General features: G+C 42.8%; 1 protein-coding gene across 1 annotated transcript in view; it reads right to left on the bottom strand.

Moving 5' to 3' along the window:
* Positions 1–24,179, bottom strand: part of grid1b (glutamate receptor, ionotropic, delta 1b) — a 253,875-nt gene that overhangs the window by 84,514 nt on the left and 145,182 nt on the right. Inside the window, 1 exon segment of the mRNA XM_018761291.2 lies at positions 22,491–22,696. Coding sequence (XP_018616807.1) covers positions 22,491–22,696 — 206 coding nt within the window.

The following is a 24,179-nucleotide window of genomic DNA, read 5'->3' as shown; positions in this document are numbered from 1 at the left end:
ACCTTCACGTCCTAGGAATATTAAAATAGATATTAGACCTTAACATGTAGCTATGGGCTCTGGAACATCTGATTTCGAATTGTACTGAGCTAAATAATATGATAAGTGGAAGAACAAGGGACCAAGGAGACAATAAAGAAGCACAGAGCTGCCAAAAAGCACAAAGCTGGTAGCCATCTGAATTATCTGAGGTCACTCAGTGTACCACTATCTTTACTTTGTATGAAGGAGATCTCCAGCATTATGTATCTGGAAGGCAAACAAATTACAAGCACTTTCACCCTTTCTTGACCCAGTGATATGTTATAATAGTGAGAAGAGACAGAAGATAAAATATGACTTGCTTCCTAGTCACGAAGTTTTACCTCCTGAACATGTTTCCATTAGGTACACAGATTCATACATTTTAATAAAGCTGCAAATGAAGCACAGGTAAATATTTTAGCAATGAAATGTCCAGTGAGAAGTAAATACACAAATCCAACGTGTAACATATTTGCATATTTACCAAATTAGAATCTATCTGTCAGCTTAAATTTTATACAACACAAGAAATGTGTCCAAAACACAGCTCAATATTCAGCTTAAGCTTGGTTAAGGTTTCCCATTGTTGAAACAAAATTGCAGAATTCACAACTGAGAAAAGTTCACTTCATCCAACTATTTTATCCTGTTTAGGACAAAAACAATCCAAGATAGGTGACTATGTGTAGTTTAACTATTAAATGCCTGTATGTAAATATACAGTATATTGTAATACAGTTCTATAGTATGTACAGCAGAAAATCATGTTATTCAGAAGTTTTTAAAATAATTTTAAAACGCATTGTGAATCTTGATGACTGTACTGTAGCAAATGAAATTATAATTCAAAACATTTTTGTGGCCATGCTCCCTTCTCTTCATACTGCCACAGATGACATGTCCCACATACGTGCAGTATGTGCATTCTTGGGGGGTTCTTAAAAACAAAGTCTTCTGAAATACTGACTATTGTCTACAGTTTTCTCTGTCAAACAGGGAAGAAGAAAGAGTGGCTCTACACCTAGTGTTGTGAGTGACAATGAAACAAAGAACCAGTGCTGATCTACAGGCAGAACTCTCTGTTTTAAACCTAACTTTTGTGCCAGTTTCCGGTTTGAGCTGTAAGCTAAACAGACGCAGAGGGGATGGCTTTAATGTATTAGTGCTGTAGCAACTAATGTGGAATAAAGTTATGTTAAACCCTGGGAATCTCTGTCACTCAGATAAAAAAGGGATGAAAGCCAGCTCTGGTAATGCTTTTTCTCCTCCTGGTGTAATGCAGCAGTATAAGAACAGTAGTTATGATTGTGACATTGTGAGCGCAAGTCTTAAGAAGACTTAGCTCTTCTCTGCAGTAAGACCTTAAACTGGTAAATTGCTCAAATCTAACATCCACCAGAGGCAGTACAGTCGAGCAGTAGGTAGTGCTGGTGCCTCACAACATCTAGGGAACTTAACCATCAAATCCGACTCGGTCTATGTGGAGTTTGCATGTTCTCCTTATGTTTGTGTGAGTTTCCTCCGGATGCTACGATTTTCTCCAACAGTGAAAAATACATTTGTCAGGAACAGGTGTGAGTGAATGAGAATGTGTTACTGCCCTATGGTAGACTAGGTAAACCCTGTCTCACATCTGTCTTCCAGGACAGACTCCAGTGACCCTGTCTTGCACAAGAGGTTAATGGTCATGATTCAGCAAATTACATTTAGTCATTTAGCAGACACTTTCAACGAAAGCAAAACACAGCTGTGCATTTCGCAATGGACAAAAAGATATAGACAAGTGATTTTGAAAACACAGTCCAGTAGGTGTTTCTGCTGTCTCATGTTTCACAAGTAGCTACCCATGGAATTCATAGGAAATACAGAGTTGATTGTGACAGATGATGTAATGCAAGGTTATGGCGCAGGAAGTCTGAAGAGCAATGGGCCTGAAAGAGATGTGTTGCTGTGCTGTAGGGAGAGATGAGGCTAGAGAGATAGCAGGGTGCACATTCTTGCCTGTTTTATTGGCTGTAACCACAATGTTGAACTTGATACTGATAGCAACAGGAAGCCAGTGGAAAAAAAGACAAGAAGGAGAGATACAGGGCAACACTTTGGCAGGTCAAATACAACTTCTGCAACTGGATTTTGGATCATCTGGAGAGGTTTGATGGTGGAGACAGGGACATCAGACAGGAGAGAGCAACAGAAGTCCAGGAGAAACAACAGTACATCCTGGACCAGCAACAGTATACAGCATTGTTGTGGGATATGGGCAGATCTCCTAGATATTATATAGGAGATATCTGCAAAATTGGGAACAGTTAGCAATCACTCAGTAATGCCAACCTATATAAAGAGATAAAATATTAAGCTGTGCTATCTTAAAACAAAGACAACTGGATTTGCAAGCACTTCCTTGAAGACATTTCACCACTCATCCAAATGGCTTCTTCAGTTCTAAATGACTGGTGGGGAGTTTAGGTTTTTAACTTGGAACATCTGTGGGTGGAGCCCACTTAAGACTCACATGACTGGGGTCTGTTAACAACCCAACAATCACCTGCAATTAGAGGATGTGTTCAAATTAATCTGGGTGGTGTCCTGTTGTTCCACAATTAGTGGTACTCTAATGACCCATTAATGGCCAGAAACTCCAGACTCAAGGTGTAAATGGGTGTGGAACTTTTTGGGGACAGATGCTAAAACTGTGTTATATGTAGCTGATAAGTTGTGTCTCAGTCCACCTCCCCTGCTCAGAGAGGAGTTTTCCAACTTTGCATAGACTTTTTAGACTGTGCAGTATATGTTGAGGAGGACAGAAGCCTCAACATTGAAGTGTATAGGAAACCCACGCACACAGATCAGCATCTATTATTTGATTCCCACCACCCTCTGGAACACAAGCTGGGGGTCATCAGAACCCTACACCACCGAGCGCAGTCTGTACCCACAAGAACAGAAGGCAAGGAGAAAGAACAAAAACACATCAGACAAACACTCAGAACATGTGACTATCCAGACTGGGCTTTCGTCAAAAGTACTAGAAGGAAACCCAGAAAAGATAGAGAGGAGGAGGACAACAAACGAAAAAACATTGTCATCCCTTATGTGGCTGGAGTATCGGAAAAACTCAGGAGGATTTTCAACAAACACCGTATCCCTGTGCACTTCAAGCCTAGCAATACTCTGAGGCAGAAACTTGTTCACCCCAAGGACAAAACACCCAGGCAAAAGCAGAGCAATGTAGTTTATTCAGTTCAGTTCAGTGCAGTGAGGAATGCACAGACTTGTATATTGGGGAAACAAAACATCTCCTTCATAAACACATGGCTCAACACAGGAGAGCCAGTTCTTCAGGTCAGGACTCAGTAGCCCATCTACACCTGAAGGCCAAGGGACACTCTTTTGAGGACAACAATGTATACATTTTAGCCGGAGAAGACAGGTGGTTTGAAAGAGGAGTGAAGGAAGCCATCTATGTAAAATTGGAAAACCCCTCTCTGAACAGGGGAGGTGGACTGAGACACAACTTATCAGCTACGTAGAACACAGTTTTAGCATCTGTCCCCAAAAAGTTCCACACCCATTTACACCTTGAGTCTGGAGTTTCTGGCCATTAATGGGTCATTAGAGTACCACTAATTGTGGAACAACAGGACACCACCCAGATTAATTTGAACACATCCTCTAATTGCAGGTGATTGTTGGGTTGTTAACAGACCCCAGTCATGTGAGTCTTAAGTGGGCTCCACCCACAGATGTTCCAAGTTAAAAACCTAAACTCCCCACCAGTCATTTAGAACTGAAGAAGCCATTTGGATGAGCGGTGAAACGTCTTCAAGGAAACTCATGTGCACAAATTTAGTTGTCTTTGGTTTTAGATATATAATGACCTGGATAATTGAGACTCTTCAGAGACATAAAGCTGTGCTGTTTACTACAGGAATAGTTAAGCAACTGTGATATTAAAAAGTTCACTCAATTTACATTCAATAATATAACACAACAGTGTGTAAAGACACACATCAAAGTGCATACCTTAGACCAACACCTGAGTCTTCAATGTGTGTGTACACAACATAAAGGATGTTTTTTAAAGCCCACTCATAGAGTCAAAAAAATTTCCCAGGATTTCTTTCAGAGCTTTCCTTGCTGAGCAAACAAGAGCAGCCCCATGAACAGCGAGGCAAAGGCGAATTAGAATTCACACACCGCTGTGTTTCTCATAATGAACTCTTCAGCAACGTCCAGCCACTAGCAACTAAAACACACAGTAAGTGACAAATGGGCAGCAGTGACAGGGTGAGGGGGTCATGAGGGGGGCAGAATTACTCTGCCGTGAAGCTATATCCACAGCAAAGGGAAGAGAGGGGAGAAATATGTCGACACGGCTACATTTATACAGTGCTCAAAGACCTTTGGCGATTTTAGTACAGTCTAACAGTGTGGCAGGTCCTTTTGTTCAGGTAACGCTCCTGCTCATAATCATCAGCTCTGAAATGACACTGGATCGTACTGAGCATTCGCGTTAAAACGCAGAATCATTGAAAGAACAAAAAACAGGAATGGCAGTTCACAGACGCTCTTGCCGAACACACTGGCTTTCTAGGCTGTGATCAGTGTAATTTACCTACTTCGGCAGGTAAGTAAAAGACAGCAAAATACGGCTAATTCTAAGGGCAACGCATGTGTGTGCTGTGCTAAAAAGAATGTATTTTTAGCAAGCCGTTGTAAAAATATCACAACCAAAGAAGGGTTTTCAAGGCTGTGTAAAGGGCGAGAGGGCCTCGTCGGGCAGGTACACACAGACACCCAATTACTGGCTGCTCTTTACAATAACAAAACGCACTTCATTAAAGTCTGCGAAACCAACCAATTACTGTCCCACTTGGGACTCCACAGAGAAAGTGACACTGACCCACGTCATTAAATCCCAAACCCGACCATTCGAAAATGAGAGGGTATTTACAGGAAACAAGCTGTCATCCCGAGACTGAGCTCTCGGTATGTTCCTCTTTTTCTGACATACAAATAAACGTACGTTTTAGTATTGTTTCTTCACTCGCTGTTCTAATTAAACATGACAAAAAAAAATCTAAATATTGAATATTTATGTTCCCTACAGTGTACATCTTCTACATCATACCTGAGTGAATGAATAATTCAAGGCAGACCCCATGCTTTTTCAGGAAACAATTCCAACGTCCCGCACCAATACGTGAGACACTCAGCTTTGACGGTAAGATTAGGCACACGTAACACTTGTATACGTTTCAGCAGTTTTACATTATTTTTCATCCCCTTGGAAAACGCTAATTCAAGCACAGGGCATTTTGAATGAGAGTCCAACTGTTAGGACGGTTTCACTAACCCATTCTCACTGACACTGCCGTCGGAAGTTCTCCCTCTCTTTCCCCCTGTCTGTGCTGCACAGCAGCAAGCGAAGACACAACAGCACGCGTCCATTTTGGCTGCAACGGAGAGGAGATAAGTGCTGATTTATCAGGGAGATGTTCCGGAAACGTCCTTGCCCACAGTAACTTGCTTTCACCCCCCCCCCCCCCCCCCCACCTCAGTACCACCACCAGTGGCGATGCTTATAGGCAGTGTGTTTGCCTATCATTTTAGTTTTTCTGACACCTTAGTGTCCTTGTTGCCTCACTAAAGGAACGTATGCATTTCAAAATTAATTTATGAAAGTATTTCAGCGCAGTTACATAACACAATTATTACACAATTCCATTACAATTTCAAATTTATTTAATTTTATTTCTGGTCTGAGACAATTTTTTCATACAAAAAGAAACATGACTAAGTAACTAAAGGTATCATAACACGCATTCTTCATACTTTAGTGCTTCTTTTATACTTTTATACTTCAGTATGTTGAATGTCTGACAGTTTTAGTCATTGCTGAAAGAAACACCTAGAATAAATAAGTATTTTTTACATGTTGTATCTGTCAGATTGAAGAGTGATAAAGCTTGAGTGCCACCAGTCCAAAGATTTTTACAATTGTTTTTTCCTTTCTTTCTACACTATTCTTTCACCAACAAGAAAGAGGAGCTGAGCAAGAGCAGAAGAGTTTGCCCTTTTAGAAGCACAGGCCCTGTCAGTATGCAAGCAGAAAGTCAGGTACATGGCATTGTGCTCTGTAGACCTGATGTGGTCGCAGAACTAAACCAGCCGACAGGGCTGCTTTAATCACCGGGGGAATGTAGGCGATTTGGGACTCCCACATTTTTAAATGTTATAAATGTTCAAATTTTAAGCTAAAATCAAAAAATAAATTGCAAAACTTTCCTCCTTACATATAACGTAAACTCTGTATGACGCATCGCCCCCGCTTCATTTTACAATGTTACAACTTAGAAAGCACTTTCTTTCTATGAAAGAAACTGTAGGTCTTTTCAGTAAATAGTACATATCTATTTGCTACCTTCATGATCTTCAGTCTTGAAATTTCTCAGTTAATTTTCAATCATTAAAGTATACAGTACATTTGTGTTCTTTGTATAAGGTTTAAAGACATCATAAAGAAAATACCTTGTTTTATTTATAAATTAAAATTTTATTTTCCATTCTTCTTCCCTGTATATCTAAAATAAAAATAATGTTGTCAAATATGCGTACTATATACAGTATGCACCTTTATTATTTTGAGATGGAAGTCTAAAGGGTGCTGGACTGATTCTTGGGGGTGCCATAAACCATATGAAGCTGATACTGTCTGTAAGAACAATTCAGAAGAACTATTGAGCAAATTAATAGACAGAACTCTGACATAGCAGACACAGCTTACAATTTTATGTCTGTACAGAGCAAAGCAGAAATTCAGATAAAGCAGGCACCAGCAATGTCACCGGAAGAACTTGAAATTGTAACTGCTTGGTCTCACATCCAATTTTATATGCCAAATTCAGCACCGTAAGGGGAAATGAAAACACTTTACGTGTTGGATATAATAAATATGGTGGGAATCAAAACTATTTGCTGCAATATTGTAAACTCTATGGACACCTGGAGTATTTTCATTTAAAATATTTAACACGTACACACACACACAGACACACACATTGGCTGAAGCCACTTGTTGCAAGTAGGGTCGCGGCAAGCCGGAGCCGAACCGTGCAAAACAGGGTGTAGGGCCGGAGGGGGAGGGGACACACCCAGGATGGGACGCCAGTCCATCACAAGGCACCACAAGCGGGACTCGAACCCCAGACCCACCAGGGAGCAAGACCCGGCCAAGCCCGCTGTGCCACTGTGCCCCCCTAAAATATTTAAATGTTATTTAAAATATATTTAACATTTTCCACAATTGCATTACCATGGAAAAGGCTGACATCACTGGTGGAAGGCTTGCTGTTCTGGTGCATTCACCATGATGAAATAAAATTTAGTTTCACACTTTCCCTGGTTCAGTGGAGTAACAGTTCACTGATCTCTCTTTCTCTCGTTAATTTGCTAAGCAACACACATGATGACTGTGCTTTTTATTCAATGTGAAGTATTTGGCTTGTTTATATAATGTCATTCCTTTTAAAATTTACGTGCATTATCCATTCTGTAGAGCAGGGTTATTTAAAAATACTACAGAGATTAACAACATTCATATTTTTTCTTGACTGTAATTAGTAGGTATTATTTTCTTAACTATTGTTACTGAGTTACGGGTTACTCAAAAGTCATGAGAAATGTACATCAACTTTAAAATTAACTTTATTCCAAAAGAATTTTTATTTTAATAAACAACTGAAAGCCATTTTAAAGATGGTTAACGCAATTTCAGTAAAAGTTGTTAAAGAAGCAATCTCTGGCACAGTCATGGTCTGCAAGAGAAAGACAAATTTACAGTGTAAACTATATTTCAGTGGGCATGCCTGAACCTGACAAATGATCACTGTACACTGTCCATCATTCACCAAAGTTAATCAAAACTGCTCCTGTAACCAGCAATATCATAATCTGTTGATGACAGTTGCAGCCAACAGCAGTAGGTCATTTTTTTATTAATTCCAAATTTGAATTGATCTTTTCATTGACTAAGTGCAAAATGTATGCCGAGTGTTCTACAAGCTCAATGACACCTTTATTTACGGCTTACAATAACAGTCAGTATTTCTATTCCCCTTTGGAAGCATGGGGAACACCTACTAGATTTTAGTTTGTTCTGTCCTTATTTGTCATTCCCTTAAGGTGTCCTGGGTCTTGTAGGCTGGGCTCCTGATAAGATCAGGGCACCTTCTGAATGCTGGGTTGTGCCATCCAGGATCTCTGCTGTCCAACCCGTTCGCAGAGCTGTGGGTTGAATTGCAGTCTCAGCTGGCGTGGCAAATGCTGACGTGGCAGAAGCCAGGGGTGAGCTGATGTCTTCTGAGTGGCACAGGTAAAGAAGGAGGTCAACAAGCACAAAGGCTTCTGCCACAACAGCTGCTTCATCCTCTGTTCGGTGTAACCCCAGACTCACCGGCACTCTGCACTAAACCACAAAACTCTGAGCTGCCAACAGCTATTTCAAGGGCTTCTGAAAATATCCCAGCTGTCATCATCTTTCATGTTCAGCATGCTATCAAAAGGGTTGCACAGGCTGTTTAACAACACAGTGATGAATAAAGAAAGACAACAGACAGTTAATGTTTACCATCAGTGGGCTGACTTTCCAAACAGTGCTATAAAAAGTTGACCCTGACTACAACTAGTTAATCGAGCTGACAGCACAATCCACATAAAGGGAAGTCAGTAGCGATACAATTAAATCTAACTGTGATAATGTAATTAGCAATTTTAAAAATGCTCCATAAAAAAGGCAGCACTGACTCTAATGCTGAAAAACTTGATCAACTGAGCTGTAAAAACTGGTTGGACTCAGCACCTCGTTGCTATGTTGGTGTTTCAAGTATCTCTCAGAAGTCAGAACCATGAGTATAACTATTGGTAAAGAGTTCCATATGATACATTTCATCACAAATACCACACACAAGCTCAGGCAATGGAGGCTGCTGAAAAACCATTCCTAAAATATACCTTTAATGATGGACAGTATTGTGATATACTGGAGTCCTTTCCAGGATGTTCTCTGACTCACACCCTGTGCTTCTGGGATAGACTCTAAACCACCACAACACCACATTGCACAAGTGGTTACTGATAACTGATAGGTGAATGGACCACATGAACAAGTTAACATGCCCTTAGCACAGAATGGAATATTCTGTGGAGGATGCAAAGAACCCCTCCTCCTTTGAGGTGATGCTGCATGAAGAAGACAGCTCCATAGCCATGAGAAGCGCTGCCAACGATGGTTCTCTAAGGGCTAAACGAAGCCATACACTTTGGATCTTTAAAGCACTGAGCACATACAGTACTGTGACCCACGTTACAGTGGCACTTATTTTATTGCTGGGTCCTCGGCTGTCACATCATCCATAAATTTGGCCTCAGCGGGAATCATCTTAATCATGTTTTTATTGACTTGGAGTGAAAGGGAGCTTGTGTGCTCACCCAGGCCACGTGGGTGCCAGGCTGTTCGGGATCTGTCAGCTGACAACAAACCGTGACCAAAGGCGTACCATTGATCCATAACTCTTCTGTCGCGGCGCTGTCCTGGCCCGGGAAAGCCTTGCGGAGCAATGGCAGAAAGAAACTTGACCTTACCGCAGGGGCTTGTTTTTTTCCCACTGTCCCTGGGGGGCTCCAGCATTTACAATATCTCTGACTGACGGCGAGAGACCACAGAGGCCAGATGCCTGTCGCACAACCCGCGGCGCTTTATTTCAGTATAAAGCAAGGGCAGCAGTCTCTGGTGAGACCCCAGCAACACCCATAGTGTCTCTTCCTGTTTACCGTCTCCCTGCAGATTAACTGTGACCATCCAGGTCAATGTACCCAAGTGGGATAATGAAAAAGACCACTGTTGATATTATCGGGATAAATATTTCTGTTTTTACAAGAACTAGATCCCGTGAACTTAACACTTTGGTTTTATGAAAGAGTCAAACCTTTAAGGTTCACATAAGACTGATGACAGAACAAGTAAACTGTAAACAAATAGAAACAGGATGGTCATCTATGTGTAAGGAGACTGAAGCCTGTGCTTCTGTTACCTTAAGTTTAGATGAGAAAAATATGAATCTCTGCATAGCTGATATCTGAGTTGCTCAGAGCAAATTTAGATGTGAAGGGGCATGTAGGTGTGTTTAGTCTGTAGGGGTTCTCCTTCTGAAGAAAAGCAAGTTGGCTGTTTTACTCGCTCTCTCCTTTTCCTCTCTGTGCATCACTTACCATCTTTGACTATCACAACTGCCCCCTCTCATCACTTCATCTCCTGCAATGCGCATAGCCACAGTGCTTAAATAAAGAAATGAAGCAAGACCCCTGCATGAAATCCCTCCAACTGCAGTTAAGAAAAGAGAGCATCACTTTTCATTATATCTGACAAGTTTATCGGAAGGAAGTATATATTAACAGAGAAGCCCAGTAGAAGGAGTGGCTAAGAATAGACACAGAATAATTTGCACGCTGTGCACATTCGAAAGGAGTGACCTTGAAGCACACTGTGGGGGCTGTGAAATGGCACACAGCAAGTATCTCTGCACCCAATTCCCTCGCTGAACGATACCGGGGGGGGGGGAGTCCACGGGGTTGTTGGAAAGAACTTGAACATTTTGCTTCTTTATGCCCTGAAGGCGTCAATAGCAAGCACATGGCATTTCCCCCCTCTCTAACACTGGGGCAAGCTCCGTAATGAAGTATCATGCCAAAATCTGTCCAAGGGCTGATTGTTTCTGCAATCACTTTTCCAGTCTTATTAAACGGGGTTCTAAATCAAGGCCTGGGATTTAAAATAAAAAAAAAAAAAAAAAATCGTGTTTATAATGGAGGTCAGGTTCATTGGGCAAGGGATAGGCTACAATATCGGACTCAAGAGAAATAAGGCAAAAACACCGTTGTTCTCAGCAACAACAAAGGATGACAAGAAACTGACAATAATGTCTGTATATTGCATCGACTCTAGGATTCGACAGAGAAAGCTAACAGATAGCTTTGCAAGATCTGCCATTATCTTAAGGGCAATTTACAGCCACATGCCTTCATATTACCCTGAAGCTATTATAATGTATATATTCAACAGCCTGCCAACCACACTTCTTCTTTTTCTTCTTCTTAAACACTTGCGGTTTAATACACAGGGTTTGTTCCTCTGGATCTTCCAGCTCTTTGGTACTGTGAGTCAAACATCCCATAGCTTGAGTTTCTTTCTATTTTCCTCATTACGTGAACAAGGGGAAAGTGCACCTGAATGAAATGCCCTCATTTCAGCACCACTGTCCACTCTGAAGTGGAGTGTTTAGGATGAGTATCCTCCAGAAAAGAAACAGCTCTTTAGCTCAGATTGAGCTCTGCTTCTCTTTGATTGGTTGCTTCTGCCTTATGAGCTGTTTCCAGCTATTCCATCAATACTGAATTAAGACAAAACTGTTGTTGGTTTAGATGAGGAACCACTGGACAAATTAGAGCAACCATAATTCTGAACCTGTGCACCTAACTTACCATAAGTGTACAAGACACACCAGATAACATCACCGACAGCAGCATGTGCATGGATTTAAGTTCAGATTTATTAACTGTGATGTAAAAAGAAAAATGCAATAAGTAATTTTTGTGGGGGAAAAAAAAAACATTCTAAATAAGTTATACCATTTACACTGCAAAGAATGATAGCCAGCCTCAGTGATGGCCATATAGCACAAACATGTGTCCATGCATGTGGGTGGGTTCACGTGTGGGCCCACACAGGTCAAGGAGGCACAGGGGAAAGACAAGTCCCATTAGAGTAACAGACAGGTTGACAAGTTCCATTTTCACAGAGATGAAGCGAGGAAAACGGAACGGAGGAGACAAATAATAAGGTGTAGGGAAAAGGTCAGGCGGGGAGTCCGGGCCCTGCAAGTTCATGATAAGAGCAAATGGTGGACCAGATAAACACCGCAGTACCACCCAGGTCTTGTTTCACACTGTACTCCTGCCTGATGATCCCCTTAAACTTCTATGAAAACCTGATTTTGTACGAATGTCCCTTCACTAATATTAGGCATTGAGCGCATGTGTGTCAGAGTAGCCAAAATAGCAACAAAGACAACGGCACATAAAGCAAGACTATTAAATACAACAGAGATATGTGAGAAGAATGTAAAGAATGGCAGGAGCCTCTTTGCTTCACTCCAGTGTCCTCCATAACCAGTTCCTTTCATGGTTACAGTGAAGAAAAAGCACCCATTTACTACATATACATTAGCTTAACCATTGTGAAGAAAATCAGAATCAGACTCAGCCTAAACAGACATGACACCTCAGCCCTCCCACCACAAATCCCCAGTGTCTGAGAGGCTAATGGGTCCTTGTCACACACCTCTCAGAGAAGCCAATCGATGGACATGTCACTCCAACACCCTAATATGCCTCATCCTGCTGTTGTTCTCAAGCTCACACAAGCGGTCAGCCACCATTAAGCTACAGGGCTGATCACACCATGCAGCGACTAGAGCTACTGACACTACTGCCACGACTGACACTACTGAGTGACGACACCACGGCCCTGTTAACGTCACCGCTGCACTTGTATCACCGTGACACTAATGCTCATCCACTGCAAAGTAATCAGCACTATAACAATGCAGATGATGAATTCAGCCACCTGAAATGAAGGAATTTGAATGAGAAATGTAAAGTGAGCACCTATGAAGGGATGATGTTGATTATTCGGCTGGAGCCGCAATCTTGATCTTGTGGGGAATGGCAAACGTTCTCTCTGTTTGGTTGTGACAATAAAAATGAACCCCACTTACCACGCGTTCATTATTTTCAAGAGCCATACTGATCACATTATTTTAAATTATATATCACTTCCTTAGGCTGTTTGTGCTAAAAAGTTCTGACTTTCAACACTGAACAAAATGTACTTGTATTTATAACACACGCACACTGTCTGAAACTACTTGTCCTGAGCAGGGTCGCGGTGAGCCGGAGCCTAACCTGGCAGCACAGGCACAAGGCTGGAAGGGTAGGGGACACACCCCGGACAGGGCGCCAGTCCATTGCAAGGCACCCCAAGCAGGACTCAAACCCCAGACCCACCGGAGAGCAGGTCCCGCCAAAGCCTGCTGCGCTACCGTGCCCCCTCATATTTATAACACTTAAACTGCAAAGCCTTCTGTCATGCACCTTTACGTAAAGTGTGTATTACACACACACATTTTCTGAACCGCTTGTCCCACTTGGGGTCACGGGGAGCCAGAGCCTAACCTGGCAACACAGGGCGTAAGGCTGGAGGGGGAGGGGACGCACCCAGGACAGGACGCCAGTGTGTTGCAAGGCACCCCAAGGGGGACTCAAACCCCAGACCCACCGGAGAGCAGGACCCAGTCCAACCCACTGCGCCACTGCGCCCCCCCAAGTGTGTATTATTTACTATTTAACTAAATTTTAAGAAACATAGATCTTAATAAACAAATCATAGTCGAAGGTAAAAATTTCAATAATGCTAAAAAGCAACCTGAACAATACATGAATACTCCTTGTAATTTTTTAAATTTGAGGTCATGGCTACCGAAATGAGAATTTCTTGAGAAAGATTACAAACAGCCAGTTAAAGATGACGTTTTGTGTGGATTAAAAGCAATACGTGTTAGTGAAAAGAAGAACTTTTCTGTTCATCTCACTTGTGACAGATATGAAGAAGTTAGCATCATCACCATGATTCAAGGGAATTATTTCCAGTCGTAAAGAATATTACAACTATTTCCTAGGCTTTTAGGTATGTCGGAATGCTACCATAGTGAGGAATAGTTCTCGTGCTATCCACCATTACTAAAAACGGAACCATGAAAAACACACCAGTGCTGGGATGTAAAAAGATGACAACAGGTTTTAAAAGCCATTGCAGACGATATTCATGCTTCTGAAATGCATTTTTCTTTTCAGACATTTGTCTGCTCTGTCACCTCTAGGATGCCACTGTCCATGACCGCAGACTCCAGCTCAAGTACAATGGGGCCCATGTTGATAAAAATGTTGGAATTGACATAATCAATGTCTTGAGCAGTCATTTGCATTTGCAATAGGCCTAATGGGGCTCCTTTCCTTTTTAATCACTGTGGCGAGAGTTTTCGATGTACTTAAAATTCCACTGTGAAAACACTATTGGACACGCTTAATTATTCCTGGTCCTGCTTGTCTGCTCTTGGGGAAGTTGGGTTTGGGGACAGGGGAGTTTTGGGCTGGCAGTGATGAATGGGGATAGAAGGATTCAGGTGGTACAACAGGAGGTGCTGCATATGTCCACAGCCCAACCAGTGAACAAACACACTCGTGTGCGCTCCGTTGCCAAATTATTCGGTGTGAGTCCCAACATGAGGGCTTGGATAAAGACTAAAAGCACCTATCTCCTTGGATGACTCCTGCGAGTTACGGAGCACTGCCACCCCCCCTCACTGGTGCCCTACTTTGACTAATAATGCCTTGCTCTCCCGTTATAATAAATAACATGAGATCGGGGATGATCAATTCAAATGAAATAATTTCCTTAAAAATTAATGCTAAAGTTATTACATGGTATAGTTACTATTTGTACAGGTCACATTTCTATACAAATTTCTGTGAATAACTCACTCATAGATACCTGCACCCTAGGGAAAGGCAATGTAATGTTGGTATCCTTGATATATCCTATTCATACTTCTACGAATTTGTCATGCTTAAACTTTGGGCCAGCACTCACAGGTAGAGCCATCTCCTGTGCAGCAGGCCAGCTGCTGTTAATACACTGCCATATTGCTCATTATGGCACAAGCAAACAGGCTGCTAAGGGCTCACCTCGGGAGTTTCAGATGGACATGGTGGCTGGAGATATGTGGACACTAGCTGCAAAAGCAGAAATCACACCTTGAGTACCCAGAAGACATAGTTAGCAGACCCAGGCATGTCAGCCTTTTGTTAATATGGTCTGGAGGATATTAATTCCAAATTTATCATGATTTGTGTGCATAACAGCTTGTATACGCATGTTTGGGTGTTGTGTGTATGATTCCTGGTGATGCGCGGCCAGAGGTACATGGCAACCATACATAAATGGACTGTGTCAACAAACTGCTTTTCTCTTCAAGTGACAGAAGCACAATTTCAGAAGGTAACACTCTGGACAAGAATAAGGATTTGTAATCGTTCAATGCAAGTTTGAGACCAAGAATGATGTCCTGCTGTAGCACTTCTGAGCAAGGAACCACTGAGCCACTATTTTATAACTTGCATCCCTTTCCAGGCAGGTTACGGTTTTTTTTTACCAAGACCCTTCAGCAGCTATGACACCTCTCTGTTTCAGTCATTCTCTATATCAGGGACCATATGTACACATGACATCTCTATTTCAATCCTGTCTCAGAACAGTTGGACCTCTCATTTCATATCATGCTGTTTTTAGCATTTTGCTATTGGCTCTGACAAACTCGAGAAAAACCAGGTGTTCTTCAGGACTCCTGATTTGCTACAGGGTAAGGATTTTTTTTCTTTTTTTTTTCCTGCTACACTGTCTTCTACCAAACTGATGTGATTCCTGCATATCCCTCTGTGGAATAAAGCTGTCAGTGCATTCATTGCATCTGAGAATGGATTTCTTTCTAAGAGCATAACAGTACTTTGCCTAAATTGCTCCAGCTACATAAATAGTTAAAACCGTACGTTGATTTGGATAAAAGCCGCATCTAAGAAATACAACAACTACAATAATACATTTTTAAGATAAAAAAAATATAACGTAGAAATATTTTCAGTAATGCTTTGGGAGTACAAGGAAATTCAAACGCTATAATTATGAATTATATTAATTATTATTATATAATTATTGTCTGTACATGTGTGAGAAAGCTGGAAGAGTACCAATTATTTTTGGTTGTAGCTTTCCTTGAATCTCTGCAGCAGTGTTTTTGTGGTAATATTCCATTGCAAGATCATCCACAGAGACCTAACACTAATTAACTGATGGTTCAAATCTGAACACGTGGACCTCTCCAAATCCAACCACAGACCAACAGCCTTTAAAATAAAATATTTCCCATGCTTTTATGCCTCCAGTCATTCACTTTGCTAATCAGTGTTAATCACTGGGATTTGTTTATCGTCAAATAAGATCTGTCCAGCTGGGTCACAATTAAGATTTTTAAAGAAATAAATCTTATACTTGGGTTAAGCATCAAAAGATAAGACTATTTCAAACACATTCTGAATGCATAAGACTTGTGTCTGTTAGGGCTTTAATAGCGGCTCCTCTGTCTTCATCTAACAGTTCCTTTTTTGGATCACGTTTTAGAACCAACAGATTGAAACTTCCAAAACATCCTCATGCTTCATGAAACCCTCTCACATTTTGGGTTGAGGTCAGACTTGCACTAATTGCATTGCATCAGCTCTTTAGCTTTAGCTAGACAGCCAGACAGCAGTCATCTCCACAGCATCCCATGGTTTTGGATGTGAGCAGCGAGGCCTGTGGCAGTGGCTATGAACAACAGTAAAGGTGACATTGTACTGTGCGTGTAACTTTATGGCAGTGTTTGTGTGTTAACCTATCACTCACTAATATCTCTACTCACGTACTGCTTACGTATTTGCTGAGGATGAACTTCCTGTCAGTTGCTGCACACTTCTGCAGTTCAAATTTGTATTCACAGTTGCTATTTGTCTTACTTTCCTAAGAGCACTTATTTGTGAGCTGTTATAAAGACTTGTGAGTTATAACTTTCAAAGGAAACTAGAGACTGGATTCACAAAAGGTTCTTATGTTCACAGTTCTTACATTTAAGACGGGTATTGAAAAAGAGGGTGGCCTGCGGTCGCTAATTTTTCGCAAACTGAGCACCTGGCTTTCCCGAAAGTGTGTGTTCAGTGTAGGCCTGCACTGTGTTGCACTGTCTGAACCGCTCTCTGACACACACTGAGCAGTCCCAAAACACAGCTTCTTAGTCAAGGGTTGTCTTAACAGTAATGGCCTCATGTTGACACCTGCAGGAAGCATCCCAAGTCAAGGAAAACTGCTCCTTTTTCAGGTTCTGCAGATTCATCGCCCCAGTGAGAGAGCCGCCACCGTGCTACTGTCTGCCAAAACAACACCCCACCCACACCCAGGGGAAGAAGAGGCTGCCCACTCTAGGTCCATTCATCATCCCCTCACCTGCCTGAGGAACAGTGCCACTCAATCTGTCTCCCTCAACCTCCTCCTGCACTATGCTGGAACAAGGACAGGAAGTGAGGAGAGGGGCTGAGCAGAACAAAAAGGGACAGCTGGCCCTGAGTGTCTTGCTGGCCCCGAGTTTCTTGGGTTCCACTCTAATGTATCCCACACTGCTGTGCAGGCAAACTGTGGACAGAGGGAAGAGCTAACCTCACACACAGGGAACCCAGGGGTATACATTGAAATGCAACAACTACTACTACCACCACTACTACCACTACTACTAATAATAATAATAGTAAAAAGCAAAGAAAGTCATTTTTATTAATGACGTCAACAGAAAAAGATCAAAATCTTACAAATCTTGGCAACAGCGAGCACACCTCCAGGGCCTCTAATTTAGACAGCCTAGTACAGCATTGATATGCATCCCCCCTTAACAATACACTTTGCCCTTAACAATGTGTCGCTCTTGTACAAATGCTTTAAAGCACAATGAGGAATCGTGAGTCTCGGAGTGAGAACAAAGCAAAGACAGCAAGACACACAATACGGAACCATAAAAGCAGGCAAAGAACATAATGAATATTTTAATACAAGATGATTAAATGTTCTCTGAATTTTGGATGGGTCGAGAATGAAAATAAATGGATGAATAAACATCATGCACTAAGGGGGAGAAACAAAAACGGGTTTACCTTCAATGGAAATTTATTCAAAACACGGATGAAGACAAAGGGGCCAGGAATCAGCACTGAGAAGTCGTGCTTAATTACTTTTCTTTAACTTCCATAATCAGTTTCTGTCTCCACATAAAGATTTCTCCCAGTGGAAGTAGCTGTGTCTCAATCACAGGCCAAAAGAGTCACATCAACAATACATCTTCTGTGGAGAATCTTAACACTTGGACCTATATTACTAACCAAAGATTTATCCTCCCAGAGGTCTGTGATGGTGGTTGATTGCAAAGGGTATTTGTGTTATACTCCGTGTCCCTCACTGTTACACCCCTGCAGCCCGTGTACCGTTGCTCCGTCCAGCCGGGGGGCTGACTACCATCCTCTCTACGATCAGACACTGGAAGCCTTTCAGTAGGAATGATCACTGTCTGCCCTCTTCAGCATTTCTTACTCTGAGCCTCCGGTGAGCAGACGAGGCCAGTTGGATGGAGCACAACAAACACCACGGTAATGATTCAGTGCAACATTCACTATCTTGTGATCATGCTAAAATACCTTTCCCCATCTCCTTACTGCAGTAACACATCAAAGTATTAAACTGCATAGAGGCTGTGCAGTCGGGCATGAGCTATTCCTACTGTTCTGCGGGGACTCTTTCTAGTGCTTTCCTCTGAGGTAGGCTATGGCGTGCATTGTGCTTCTCACACTCATTACATCATTTTGGCATTCATTGTCATTGTTGGTGTTGTAGTTAAAATAATTGTTGAACCATTTTTACCAATGGCATTGACATCATGTATTATTGCGTAGTTTATATTCCAGTGAAAATGTTTATTCCCCAAAAGAAAAACAGCTGTTGCTCATTTCTGAATTTGAAATTAACACATCATCTAGTATACGTGCAAACATATGGCTATGAATTAAATACAAAAAGATTAAGACAATTCACTTTGTGAAATAAAAAGGCTAACACCGTATACACACACACACACATTTTCTGAACCGCTTGTCCCATATGGGGTCACGGGGAACCGGAGCCTACCCGGCAACTCAGGGCATAAGGCTGGAGGAGGAGGGAACACACCCAGGACAGCACGCCAGTCCATCGCAAGGCACCCCAAAAGAGACTTGAACCCCAGACCTGCCGGAGAGCAGGACCCGGTCCAACCCACTGCGCCACCGCGCCCCCCCACACCGTATATACTTACATTTAATTATTCAGCAGACACATTTATCCTAAATAACTTCCAATGAACTCTATGTAGTGTTATCAGCCCACACACCATATTCACCGCGGTGAGTTACACTACTAGATACACTACTTACACTGGGTCACTCATCCATACATCAGTGGAACACATTCTCTCACACACTCCCACTATGGGTGAACCAGGACAGCATGCCATTGGAGGAAACCCACGGAGACATGTGGAGAACATGCAAACTCCACACAGACTGGTTGGGGATTGAACCCATGGTCTCTCACACCACCTAGATGCTGTGCCACCCTCACATTGGCAGTTTCATATAAAAAATTAAATATACAGTATACTTCATATATAAAATTAAATTCTTTTTTAATAAACAAGGCTGGTGTAGAGGAGATGTAGAGGAGATGTTTGCAAGCATTTGTATTAAGGGCAAAAGACAGAATGGGCTAGACCTTGAGCATATATTAAACCTGAATTAACTGAATTAATCACCAAATGTCATTAATTGCTTTGTCAAAGCAACAGCAACTACATTTATTTCTACTGACAGGGGGTGCAGTGGCACAGTGGGTCTGGGGTTTGAGTCCTGCTTGGGGTGCCTTAGGACAGACTGGCGTCCTGTCCTGGGTGTGTCCCCTCCACCTCCAGCCTTGGGCACTGTGTTACAGGATTAGGCTCCGGTTCACCACGACCCTGTTTGGGACAAGTGGTTTCAGATTGTGTGTGAGTGTGTGTGTGTGTGTGTGTGTGTGTGTGTGTGTGTGTGTTCGTGTTATTTCTACCTTCCTTCCCTATTAACGGAAAATGAATAAAAGGGATTTATCATCGGAGACGTTATTACAAATTGAAGCCAGTCTTCTGTACCCTTATCGAGGCTCTTATCCAAATTGATTCAGAATATTTTATCCTTGTATATAGCTGTGTATTTTAATAAAGCAACTCGAGTACAGTGATTCCACCATGCGACTCAAACATCAGATTAGTACCGACTCCACACAAAGGCTACCTTGTACACATACGGTGGACATCGTCGCAACTACAAAGTGAACTGAAAAGTCATAGCTGATGTGTTCTGACAACACATCAGCAAGCAAGTTAAAAAACCATCCACAGCCTGCCACTTTAGAGCCTTATCAGGTATTTGTCCAAAGGGTAAAGTAAAGGACTCTGACTAGAAGTTGACACTGGCTTGGTATGGCAGGTATCCTGGAAGATGAGTAAAATGCTGCTACAAATAGACCTTGGCTTCCCACACGCAGCTCAGCACAGTGAAACAGCTCACCTGTCACGGCCGATGAGCCCGACACCGACAGCGTTGTGTTGCGAGCAAGGCGCGCCTTGCAGGAGGCACAAAGGACAGTCCGCGATACTGCGGTCCGGATACATGGGTTGAATAAACAGCGCCGAGCAAAACTGCGACAAGCACGAGGTCAAGTTTAGCGTCCTTAGGCATCCGTCTACCATTTCTGTGTCTATCAGTGAATCAAACAAATATTGACAAACAAACATTGTTTCCTGACACTAACAAATCATGTTAATGTTAGCAAATCCACTCAATTCTTGAAGCTGATGGCTGTCTCGTGTTCACTTTGTGTGGCTTGGGTTGTGGAGTGGGAGCTATTTCATTTCCGAGCTCATAGTTTGCTAGTACTTTGACTTAGACATACTTTCCTGTAAAACCATTGTGGGGTTTTTTTTTCTGGTTTTTGTCATTCTTTGTTTGTGTTTTTCGTTCAGCGAGGAGAACGGAGAGCACCAGCTCGGAGCTACACACAAAATTCCTTCTGGTGGATTCCTACCATTATTCTACCGGCCACATGAGAGCCCTACAGGAGAGTAGGCAGCAAGCAGAGAAATGGTGCATCTCCTGACCCTGACAACCAGCCTCAGTAATGAAACTTCACCTCACTCAGAGTCAGTCGGCCGAAAAACAACTTGAATGCTACTGAGCAAACAACTGCATGAAAAGCAGGAGCACAAAGTGCCGTGAGGACTGAGGATCTCACTTCTTTATTTCAGTAGTGTATGTCTGGGAAAGAAAATAAACAACCAATGGAAAGACAGGAAAAAACTCAAGCTTGAGCCAGTACCCAGAGTGGCACAGTGGGTAGTGCTGATACCTCAAAGTTCTGGACTGTGTTTTCTGATGTGGGTTTGAATTCAGCTAAGTCTGTGTGAAGTTTGTGCTTTCCCTGAGTTTGTGTGGCCTTCCTCTGAGTGCTCTGGTTTGCAGTTCGGGAGAAATGGTGACTCAAAACATCCTGGAGTGTGTTTATGTATGAGTAAATGTGTGCGTGGTTACCTTGTGATGAGCTGGTGCACAATCCAGAGTGTACGCTGCCTAGCATTGAGCCCTGTGCTTCCGGAATAGAACTACCGAGACTCTGACCTGGACAAGCAGTCAAGGACGATGAGTGAATGAGAGCGAAACCCAAGGTTTCACATCTCACTGATTGTATTTAAGATCACGTATACAAACCTGACACTCTGAGCTGCCTTGGACAAAAGTGTCAGGTAAATACACACACACAGAGTCTGAAACTGCATGTCTCGGCGAACCGGAGCATTACTCGGCAACACAGGGCACAAGGCTGGAGGGGGGATGAGAACACACCCCAGACGGGACACCAGTCCACCACTAGGTACCCCAAGCAGGACTCGAACCCCAGACCCACCACACAGCAGGACCCAGCCAAGCCCGCTGTGTCACTGCACCCCCCTCACTGTTGATAACCGCTTGTCCCGGGCAGGGGTCGCGGCGAGCCGGAGCCTAACCCGGAAACACAGCGCGCAAGGCGAAAGGGGGAGGGGCCACAAGGTGGCCCAAGAAGGAAATGAACTCCAGACGCACCATACAGCGGGCACTGGCCAAATCCACTACGGCATTGCACCCCTATGATGTCAGGTAAATAACGGTTAATAATAATTAGCAGATTGTCATCTTTTACGCTGAGTTGGACATAGCTTTGGGTGCAGATATTTCTGTGTGATAAACCAAACCCCAAAAAGAGGACGTTCTCATGACATCGCTGATGTCCAGACAGGCCAACTGGCCCACAGTGCATTGCAGTGAGCATATTCCACACTGGTGTCCTGTCAGAACAGCATGAAGACCTGAGGAAAAGCAGTTAACATCTGGCTGCTCAGACTTTCACTGCCAGTGATCTGCTACTGACTGACACCATAAAAGAGCCCCGGGAAACGTGGGTGAAATGGTCACCCAGCGCTATAAATACCTTTTCCAAAAATACCACTGCCAGCATGGCGTATCTTTATACATGAGGGAGTGAGTATTTTCTTTCTCGGTAAAGGCTGGATTCCTGCCAAAAATGACACATTTGTGTGTGGGGTGCTATCCTGGCTCACCTGATGGATGAAGACCTGGGCTCCCTTTGGACTCAGCAGCAGGATGGCCCTTCGCAGGGTGTCCCGGTACCGATTCAGCTCCTCGGTACGCATTGTGGTGAAAAGACTAGTAAAGACACGGCTGATGTTCCGGTCCACCCGTTGCAGGGATACATCCAGGCCCTGCCGGGATGTCTGGTCCAGGAAGCTTTGCAGGCCTCGGATATCTGTGGTACAATGCAAAATAGGGACACGGTTTAAAAGCTAAAACTTGGTCACACAAATATTAATACCACAGGAATGACAGACATCTAGCAGTGCATGTCAGAGATTAGCTTTTCACAAAACCCCAACCATCCATTGATTAATTTTCAGTAGCTGCTTATCAAGTTGGTGTTGCAGTGATCTGGAACATATCCCGGGAGGCAGAGGGCATTAAACACTGAATGCCTTGAAAGGGATGCCAGACCACCGCAAAGTCCTCTAAGCTTTAACTTTCTGCAGCTTCATAATTTGTATTTACTGCAGTGATTTCACAATGATGCATTAGAGAATATAAGTGGGAAAACATTTTAACATTGTTTTTTTCCATACAAGCATGATGAAAAAGGATACACGGAGCAAAGCAGTCCTTTGGACATGAATGCACCAAGGTTTGGCATTGTTATTTAGTGTTCTAATATACTCCTGAATTATAGGCATAAAGTGGACTATTACAGTGAGACAAGTTGAAGGAACACTCAACTTTCATAAATGAGGAACACCTACATGAGAGATTAACCCTGCCGTCATGCGCGGCCCGAGACAATTTAAAAATAAGATCCCCCCCATGTTCTATGAGCATGTGTACAAGGCAGCCATGGTCTATGAGCCTTCTATTAAGTCAGCCAAGGAGGTTACTGGGGCTTTCTTCTATGTGACTTGAAAGAAGCAAAAGAAAGTTCTAGAACAAAGCTCAAGACAGGGAACAGTGAGACACGTTTTGTGGGTAACCAGTTTCCTCTGTGCCCCCCACCTCCCCAGGGGGGAATGCGAACCTCTGTGCTGGAGTGCTGCTGTATCTCCACATTTCTCACCGTTACCTACCCTGGCTCAGAACAACAATGCCTGTCAACACGGTGGGGGGGAGGAATGGGGGTGGTTTTCCTGGGAGAGGACTGCCACACACCCGATGCACAGACTGTCTCCAGCTTCCTGTTTCTGTGGTTGCTTCATCAAAGTATCCAAATTTAGTTCAGAACTCTTTCATTGTGAATTAAACTGCCATGAGTGACAGAAAGGGAGGGAAAAAAATAATCTGTTACTGCCTGTTAATTTCTTTTAGCAGTTCCTACAGAGGCCCAATGTGTCACGGTGAACTGTAAACTGCCACAGCATCCAACTGTTTGTACTAAGAGGTAAAACTGCGGCAAGCCACCACAATAAATCAAAATTATCAGAAAATGCGCTCAACTTAATATCAATATCAAATTAGGAGCTTGGGTGCTCCAAGCTCAAGCAGGTGTGTTCTCTCCCATTTTCTTCCTAATTTTGTTTACACCATAATAAATCAGCCATTTCTTTATTGCATTCTCCACCTTGTGCATTTCAGCAAAGCAAAGATTCCTCGGTGGTGCTAAATTGCGCACGTCTAAAAATAGCCTGCAATCACCTGCAAAAGAATGACAAAACTACGGAGCAGCTGTGACACTGGGTACAATTTCAGTGCCG

This window comes from Scleropages formosus, chromosome 24, assembly GCF_900964775.1.
Source record: "Scleropages formosus chromosome 24, fSclFor1.1, whole genome shotgun sequence".
Lineage (NCBI taxonomy): Eukaryota > Metazoa > Chordata > Actinopteri > Osteoglossiformes > Osteoglossidae > Scleropages > Scleropages formosus.
This window is presented reverse-complemented; position numbering and strand designations above follow the sequence as displayed.